Source organism: Acartia tonsa, chromosome 5 (genome assembly GCF_053477335.1).
Source record: "Acartia tonsa isolate MP-2025a chromosome 5, ASM5347733v1, whole genome shotgun sequence".
Classification (NCBI taxonomy): domain Eukaryota; kingdom Metazoa; phylum Arthropoda; class Copepoda; order Calanoida; family Acartiidae; genus Acartia; species Acartia tonsa.
The window spans coordinates 1,229,612-1,238,468 of NC_137264.1; the positions used below are offsets into that span (position 1 = coordinate 1,229,612).

General features: G+C 40.3%; 1 protein-coding gene and 1 long non-coding RNA gene across 7 annotated transcripts in view; one reads left to right on the top strand and one right to left on the bottom strand.

Moving 5' to 3' along the window:
• The window catches only part of LOC145318490 (uncharacterized), a 221,458-nt gene that overhangs the window by 211,295 nt on the left and 1,306 nt on the right, over positions 1-8,857 (top strand). For all 6 annotated transcript variants that reach the window (XR_013879358.1, XM_080159762.1, XM_080159761.1 and 3 more), the window contains 5 exons: positions 4,348-4,446; positions 5,028-5,126; positions 5,748-5,839; positions 7,403-7,482; positions 8,086-8,160. Coding sequence is in view for 5 of the 6 variants with exons in the window: in XM_080159762.1 (XP_080015888.1) it covers positions 4,348-4,446; positions 5,028-5,126; positions 5,748-5,839; positions 7,403-7,482; positions 8,086-8,160 (445 nt within the window). In the remaining variant the exon portion in view is untranslated. The remainder of the gene's footprint in view (positions 1-4,347; positions 4,447-5,027; positions 5,127-5,747; positions 5,840-7,402; positions 7,483-8,085; positions 8,161-8,857) is intronic.
• On the bottom strand, positions 3,654-4,156 carry LOC145318488 (uncharacterized). The gene is made up of 2 exons (XR_013879357.1): positions 3,953-4,156; positions 3,654-3,807 (listed from the first exon to the last, which is right to left on the bottom strand). It is a non-coding gene; the product is annotated as an uncharacterized LOC145318488 (long non-coding RNA).

Here is an 8,857-nt window from a genome sequence, read left to right on the forward strand (position 1 = left end):
TCGACTAATGGCAGTGTGAACTTGTCACTGCCATAGGGAAGATGGACGACTTTACCACCTGCTACATTCATGAGGGTGGGTCCAGGGCGGTGTTCTGTGGCATTTAGTCTAGCCGCTGCAGAAGCTGAAACTGCGGCTGTACCACAACCGCTGTCGTAAAAGACAAACAGCGGATTGCCGGAAAGATCAGGGACGTTTTGGCACATGAAGATGCCTGGGGCAGCAACATCAGGGAAGGTGTTGGGGTCGGAGACGTCAGGTGTGGTGTCAGAGGTTTGGAGATTCATGGTAATATTATCCATGAACAGAAGGTTGCCAGATGTTATAGGAACATCCTTTGGCAATGACTTGCGGAAATCGCCTAACCTCTTTTTATTCTGCTCGACATGAATAGAGCAGGCGAGGATATGCTTTTGCACGCGATGAGCGGACGCGTACTGGCAATTGTCAGCTTGACAGTAAAAGGTGGTGCGACAGTCGTTTTTGTGGTTATTCCACCATTCGTCAATATTGTCGAAATTGACGCTGGCGTCCATTCTGAGGCACCTGTGGCAGGCTTTTGTCTTGCCATGGAGTTGACGTTTCTCCTTATGTGGTGTATTGATGTACACCTGGCATTGGAACAAATATGTGTGTTTGTTCTGACAAAGCGCGCAATCAGTTGGTACAGGCTTAGAAGCAGCGCCTGTGTATGCTAAGAGTGGAGTGGGCGTCTTAGCGGACTTATCAGAGGCCTTGCCTTTAGGGCGTTGTTTTGGGTCCTCCGAGGCCGAGAAAGTGGAGGCCGTGTAAGTTTGAGAAGCTGGTTTACTCCGGTTCGAGTTTTTATGACCCGGGTTGTTACCAGCATGATTGGAATGTTTGTTACTGGAACTGCCGCTGTTTGTGTTGGCATTGTTGCCGATAGAAGTTGCGTTGCCAGTGTGGAGGGATGCCCCTTCATGTTGATTGAGCTGATACTGTAGCTGGCGGAGCTCAGAGTCAAGAAAGAGGAGAAGTTGTTCATAGCAATACTGGCCGTCTTCTTCCCCGTGCTCATCTGCACTCAACATGAATTTTCTAGACATCTCCTTAAAGTAGTCGCCTTTAAGAAGATTCAACACGGAGTTGGCAATATCTGTTTTGCCGTGATACAAGGTTTGCTCCGCGTCATTTTCTTTTGCAAATTCTTGGGTGTCAGCAAGCAGTGAACGGAGTTTTACCATCCATGTGATCTGCTGTTCCCAGTTGTATTTAGGGCATGGTCCAAGTTCCATGATTTTGGCCTTGCGTTTAGCTATGATGCTGGTTTTGCTGCCGTAGTGGAACGACAGCTGCTTCATACAGGCCTTAATGGATTTTTCGGCAGAGCACAACATCTGTGCATTGCCTTGGAGACATTTCTCTTTCAGTATCTCCAATGCTTCGACTTCTGCTATGGAAGGCATTGAGTCGATGTAAATCTGGAACTTCTTTTGGAATGTAAAGAGGTCAAGTTTATCTGTTTTGGCCCCAGAAAAGTGAGGGATAGGAATGTTGGAAGAACGCTGATTGAAAGAGTGTCCTGAGATAGGCACTCCGAAACGGTCCCTCAAGCGTTCAACGTATGATTCCACGCTGGATATTTCAGTTTCGAGCGTGGTGGACTGGGCATCCAATGCTGTCGCATCTTCCTCCATGTCCGTAAGCATCGCGTCCTCACAAAGCGTTTTGGCTTTATGTAAGGAACGCTGTGCCTTTTCGAGTAGCTCTTTGAATTGAGCATTAAGTTTATTGAACTGACCTAAATGCTTAACTTCGGTCGTTTTAAGGTCGCCGAACTTTTCGCAGAGATCGTCGAGCTCAACAAGCAAGGGGTCCCTTTTTTGTTTTACCCTTGCTTGTTTTACCGCATATGTCGTAGGATTTATGCGGTTGGGGATGGGAGCTGTTTGCTGGATTATAGTTGCAGCAGGAACAGCTGTGGCCTGAGTCGTAACTGCTGGAGGCACAATTACTTGGCCATCACATGGTAAGGTACCTGCCTCGGATCCGACTGCTGAAGTGGTAGTCGAGTCGTCAGAGCAAGTAGAGAGAGGTACTGCTGGAGCAGCAGTCGTCGTAATCGGTTGAGCTTTCAAACGTGATGTACGATGTTCATGAATGAACTCGATTTTTGAGCGCATGGCTATACGTAGCTGTAACGCTTTGTTCATGTCAGCTTCGGTGACCCTTGGGTCTGGGCTGTTGCGAAAGAAAGCTATGATGTGGCGAATTGACGAGGCTTTTTCTTCCAACAATGATAGACTATTGTCTAGCTTTTCAATGCTAAACCTGTCAGGGTTATTTATGATGCTCTGACAGTCTTCGTCTATCATCATGCACTCATCGCATTCGATGATGAGTTTGGTTGCCTCATCAGTCATGGTTGGGGTTTGTGCTGTTACAAGCGCAGATAGATCGACACTAATATTGTGTGTCGATGTGGAAGCGTTATAAGCGGAGCCTGGGAGGTGGTCGTGTAATGGGAACTGTTCAGGGTTGTAAAAAACCTCGTCCTGAACCTCTTTCTGTAAATCTTCAGAATAGAGTTGTTCCAAAGCTTCTTCAAGAATTGAAGCTGATTTTTGGAAGGATGGTATGGGGGAATAATTATCCCAATCTAGTTGTTGTGGGGCTAGCTCAAACTCTTCAGTATCTGTAGGGGTTGTGGGGGTTTGTGGTGAAAGGCCGTTATACGGATGTGTAACGGGAAAAGTTACCAGTGGATCAACAGGTGAGGAGGGTAAGTGGGGGGCTGCAAGTAGTTGGGGAGCTGCAGGGGGTGTAGGGAATCCTCGGATAGGTGACGGGGATGGGCTACGGTGGTGGCTGTTTTGGCCTGGGGGGGTGCGACTAACGCTGGACCTGCGTGAGGAAACGACGGGCCTAGAGTTGCGGTCAACCGGTTTTTGCCGTTGAAGTAGCGCTTTTTTTGTTTTAAGGAGTTTTTTGGCGCGTAATTCAAACGGGGTGTTGAGTTTATGTTTTTTGGCTAAAACTCTGACGGTTTTAGGCCGACGACTCGCAACAGTCGCAGAGTCGGATTGTGAACGTTTGGTGTGAGAAGGGGTGGGGTGTGAGTTAGATGGATGATAGAGGGTGTTATGCCTTGAGCGTGTAATTGCTCCGGGCGGTTTAGTGAGAAAAATCTCCTTCATTGACCACTGAATGCTATTGTTAATTTATTTATTTAAATTATAATCTCTCTTTAGCTTATATTTTTTTTGGTGTTTTTATATTTTTGTGTTCTTACAACAAATAAATGATGAGGGGAGAACCTTCACTGAATTTTTGTTGTCTTTAATATGGCGCAGTATGGCAGGGACCGCAAGCTATCAGGGAGATGAAAAGGGGTAGGGGGGGAAACAGGTACGGATTATTTAACAGCTATATTGTTAAATAAGAGGACAAGGAGTTGTCCTATGGGTAGGGAGAAAAACAGGTTCGGCTTACTTAACAGTTATTGTTAAATAAGAGGACAAGGAGTTGTCCTATGGGTGGGTGGCACTTAGTTGTAAAGCACCTCAGCAGCTGTACAGAATTAACAGTCTGTAAACATCAATGTGCGGGAAGGATGCTGTATCCCCCTTGAGGCTTAAGACTTACAGATTGGCTAGTTATAGAGCAGCTGTTGCAATAATAAACTACCTGGGTCTGTAATGCAGGGAAGGATCAAATTATCTCAATCTCACCAGAGGTTATCCAAAGGGTGCAGGGGGCCAGGACGGGAGTACGGTTAGGGTCTCCAGGCGGGGCCTCAGGGCATTTAATGGAGTCTGGAAATATTGGAAGATCTTGATGTTAGGCCTAAAGAAATAGAGTTATATTTTGGGAAATTTGGTGGAAACCTAAACTTCACCCGGCCTAAGCTATTGTCCTATCCTCCCCCCAATTACATTATTTGTTAATAGGGAAGGTGGAAAGGTTAATGATTTGAAGAACTAAGCTGTACCTGGATGTTAATTCTGGACAGCTTAGTTTTCCAAAGAGCCGGCAGACATTATAATTAAGCGGTCTGAAAAATGAAAATCTGTAGTTTGCTATTTGCAACCGCGAAATTATGATGTCTGCCGCAGTGAGCCGCAGGCAGCCTCTGTTCTTCTCCAAATTTGGTGGCCTGAAAGTGTACATACATTAGTGTACATGACAACCTTTATATAAGGATTTCAACAAAAATAGCCAAGACATTAAAGAAAAACTTCTTTATGGCGTCATACTCGAATGATTTTTTGTTAGGAAAGTAATTTTTTGAGCCAATATCACAATACTGATTCACTGAACTTATGTGCTCCGTTTCTTATTCTTGAACTTTGCACACCATTACATATTTAAACCATTTCTTTTTAGACAAGTGGAATGTCCCTGCCTGCAATGTCCCCTGAAGTTTCCTGTCTCAAGATTACTAGAACATTTACTCCAGTGTTGTGTTGGAGAGATTACATGCAAGTAAGCAAATGCTTTTTTTTATGAAAATTTCCAAGAATTTTGGGGGAGGTGTTTTTTTCAGGGATGATTTCTTTTGGGAGAGTGGTGGTGTTGCTCTCCTTTAAAATAGTTATAGACCTTATCGGGACCTATAAAAAGCTAAGAAGTAAAGAAGACCCATAAGCGTTTAGCGAGATACTTCGGTACAAACGAAAGACATCTGTTACTCTTATTACGGATTTAAACCTATTAACTAAAGCCTAAAGGTAAATTTTCTTTAAATGACACTTTAAATATTCTTATTCAACAGGAAAAAATATGAAATAAATTCTGCAATTGTCTTAGTTTTTACAGAACGTAAACCTTTTTTCTATTTTAATTTAGTTTGATTGCACGAGATTTTCTTGAAGTCTGAACTGTGCATGGTAATGGGTTGCGACTGTAATTGGGCAAAGACATTCCCCCCCATCTCTTGCTAATAATGTCATAAAGCAAAGGTACCCATTTTAACGTCCTTGGTATGTCGTAGTGTGGTCCAGAAACGAACCCGACAACAAGCCGACACGCTATCAATTACGCTAATGCCGCGGTTTTCTATTTAGTTTACCACAGAGCTTCAGATTTACAATTCGAAGAGACGGCAAATGGAAATTGATGGGGATCAAGTTCGATGGAAAGATATTTCTGCTAAGAATGGCTTTGTAAGTATTTTTAAAAATTCACAAAGCGAAGCTTTTTAAAATTTTGTGCATGACCGTCCATAGTTACGTTTGTAACGAATAACTCTATTTGATAATCAAAATATGTATATATCCTTATAAAACTTTGCTGCCCTTTATAGACAATTTTCTACGAGTAATATAGACAATTTTCTACGAGTAATAAAAGAATGATTATATGATCAATACAATTTTTTGATGGACCGGCCCTTCAGCCCCTCGCGGCCTATAAAAATGCAAGAATATAAAAATGGAATTAATCTTATAGTTTATTTATTTTCCTATCCGCGGATAGCTGTCTACATTACGATGCGATAAATAACTAGGGTTGGGCCGGATGCTTTTTTGGTCGGATACCGGATATCCGGCTGATATCTAAAACTGGATATCCGGTTCCGGCCGGATATCTGGCCAACGTTCGATATCCGGCAAATTACCGGACAACCGGATTTCCGGCGTCAAAAATCAGCCGGATATCATGTAACCGGATAGTTTTAATATCCGGTATCCGGCCGGATATTGAAAATGACCGGATATCTGGCCGTATATTGAAAATGACCGGATATCTGGCCCAACCCTATAAATAACTATTATCTACATCAGGGAGGAGAGATTGATGAGCCGTTGGTCTGTCACAGTTCTGATGCTGGGAGGAGAGGAAAGTTGTAGCAATTATACAGCTGATATTACTGTTTGTAAGTTCTTTTCAAGTATTCATTCAAATCCGGTGGATAGGAACCGGTTCTCATCTATACGAAAAAACTATGTCTAGCATCGTATTATATCCTGCTTTCTACGAATATAAACTTTGGGGCTAAAAAAACTAGTTTTAATCTCATAATTGTACTTTCTATATCCGCGGAAAGCTGTTTATAATACGATGCGAGAAATTACTATTCCTTCCCCCCATTTTTTTGTTTTTTTTTATTTGGAACCTTTCAGCCTTTATAAAGTTGATACTTATACATTATTGATACCTCTCTGGCTACGATCGATAACATCCTGAGATGGGTTTTTGAAAGATGAATGCCGCGTTTTTTGGACATTTTTTAGACATTGATTGATTGAACGAAGACGATAGAATTTCAACAGAGTATACAACTTAAGAAATCAAAATTTTAAAATTATTATTTTAGCCATTTGTATAATGTCTAATACAGCTCTAAAAAGATGCATTAAGGGGGGGGGGAAGTTCTGACACATTTGCGTAAACAGTGAGTATAGGCTTTATCTTTGGACTGAGAGGATAGGTTATTAGAGATAAAATCATTCTTATATGATGAACTTCCCCCAGATTTAAGATTTTTTGGATAGACCTCCAGGTTCCGGAGCTCCAGGCCTCCAGGTCCTCTCTGTACAGGTAAAAATTAAAAAAAAAAATTTTTTTGAAGAGTTAAAAGTCAACTTATGAAACAAAATATGCTTTTTTTTCTTCAAATATGTGAATAACATTCAAAAATATACATATTTTGTTTCATAGGTTGACTTCTAACTCTTCAAAAAAAAATTATTTTTTTATTTTTACCTGTACAGAGAGGACCTGGAGGCCTGGAGCTCTGGAACCTGGAGGCCTATCCAAAAAATCTTAAATCTGGGGGAAGTTCATCATATAAGAATGATTTTATCCCTAATAACCTATCCTCTCAGTCCAAAGATAAAGCCTATACTCCCTGTTTACGCAAACGTGTCAAAACTTCCCCCCCCCCCTTAATATGCAGCAAAAATGGATTGAAGATAATTTGTTTTTCTTCTACGAAGGCCATATAAACAAAAGTGAAATAATTAAATAAACAGTTGTATACTCTGTTTAAATTTCGCGAATTAAAAAAACGCGGCATTCATCTTTCAAAAACCCATCTCTGGTCTAAGACCTTTACATAAGGTCTAAAGGCACTAATCCCAATTATTGCAGACAACCAACTCTTTGATTACATGACCTTTTTCTGGAAGTCCTAACTGTTTCTTTGTTAATAAGTTGTGCCTGTATTGTGCCAAGCCATTCCCCCTTCTTTTGCTAATAATATGTCGCGTATACGATATATTATCAGAATGTACAACGTTTAACGTCTTTAGTTATGACGCGGTTCGGGCCATAATTTAAATCCGTCACCTCCCGAAACAACGAGCGGGTGTGCTAAGTTTTACGCTACAATCCCGGATTTGTACAGCTGATATTTCTGTTGCAATAAATTGTTTATTATTATCCCGGTTTAATCTGTTGGTCCTTTCCATGACTGTTGACCTCTATTTGTTTGCAGGCAGCGCGGATCCTAACTCGCGGTACAAGAAACAATATGTGGGGGATGTCTGTCCCATAGATATCAGCTCTGTTACTAAGGTAAACAATATTTATTATTTATCTTATCGAACTGGCTATCTATCTACATTTCTATTTAAAATTAATAGTTGTATGCCCCGCTTTTAGCTGGTTTTATAAGGTATTTTTTATCATCTATATATCGAAAAGGTGTAATAAATGCAACTTCACTACTTGAATTTCAAAAAAGTCAGTGAAAAAAAATCCCCTCTATCCTCTCCGACTCCCCTGCTGATATTATTTGAAGTAATGCTAACTTTTTTTCTCGTATTCATTCGAATCTGGTGGATAGGAACCGGTTCTCATCCATACGAAAAAAACTATGTCTAGCATTGTATTATATCCAGCTTTCTATGAATATAAAAATGTACAATCATAAGATTAAAACCAGTTTTTTTAGTCCGTGACTTCGGCACCTCGGGGCTAAAAAAACTGGTTTTGATCTTATAATTGTACATTCTATATCCGCGGAAAGCCTTTTATAATACGATGCGAGAAATAACTATTCGTTCCTCTAAAGGCAACTAAAGTGTACAAAACAAAATATGCGACTAGTAAGATTTTCTGTTTTCTTTCCTAGCATAAATAACGGCTATGTTAGTGATCACTATTAAACCTTTTCAGGCTATAGACAAAGATTTTTGTCTGATGATATCTGACGCGGCAATGGACAAAATTCTCTACAGAGATCCTCTCACAAGGAAAAGATACATAAATTAAAAAAAAAACAAGGATGACAACATCCATAAAAGCGAAGCTCTGAAACGGTAGGACAAACGGACATTAACACTTCAAGTATAATGTCAGAACTGAATACCTAATCAGAATGTAAATGTATAAGAGTCAAAGCAAAATTGTAAGCAAATTTGTTGAAAAACTGCTTGATACAGGATAATGTTTATGGACATACTTACATTTTTCGGACTTGATTATAGAGTTGCTTCGCTTATAATATTGTACTTTGTTCCCAGGAATCAGTATACCAAAAATCAAACCAATCGGATAATTAGTTCACATACGAATTTGTTGTTAAAATTGTAAAAAAAAATCAAGATATTTTAAATGGACGAACTGACATTCTGTTAATGATTATAGAGTTGCTAACTCGTACCTAACTTCTAAAGTAATCACCATGCAAAGTTTGAAATCGATAGGACAATTCTAACATGCCTAAATTAACGAAACAAAGCTATCTATCTCTGACAGACGGACGGAAGGACCGACCCTAATTATAGAAAAGTTTCGTTTTTAAAAACATGGATCCTCCTACGGGATAAGACAGTGACTGATAAAATTTACATCCCTATGATGAACAAATTTTAATGTCACATTCTATAGATTATTGTTGTTTGAAAAATCCTTTCCCAGCCAAAATTTAAAAACTATCTCCCCCCCC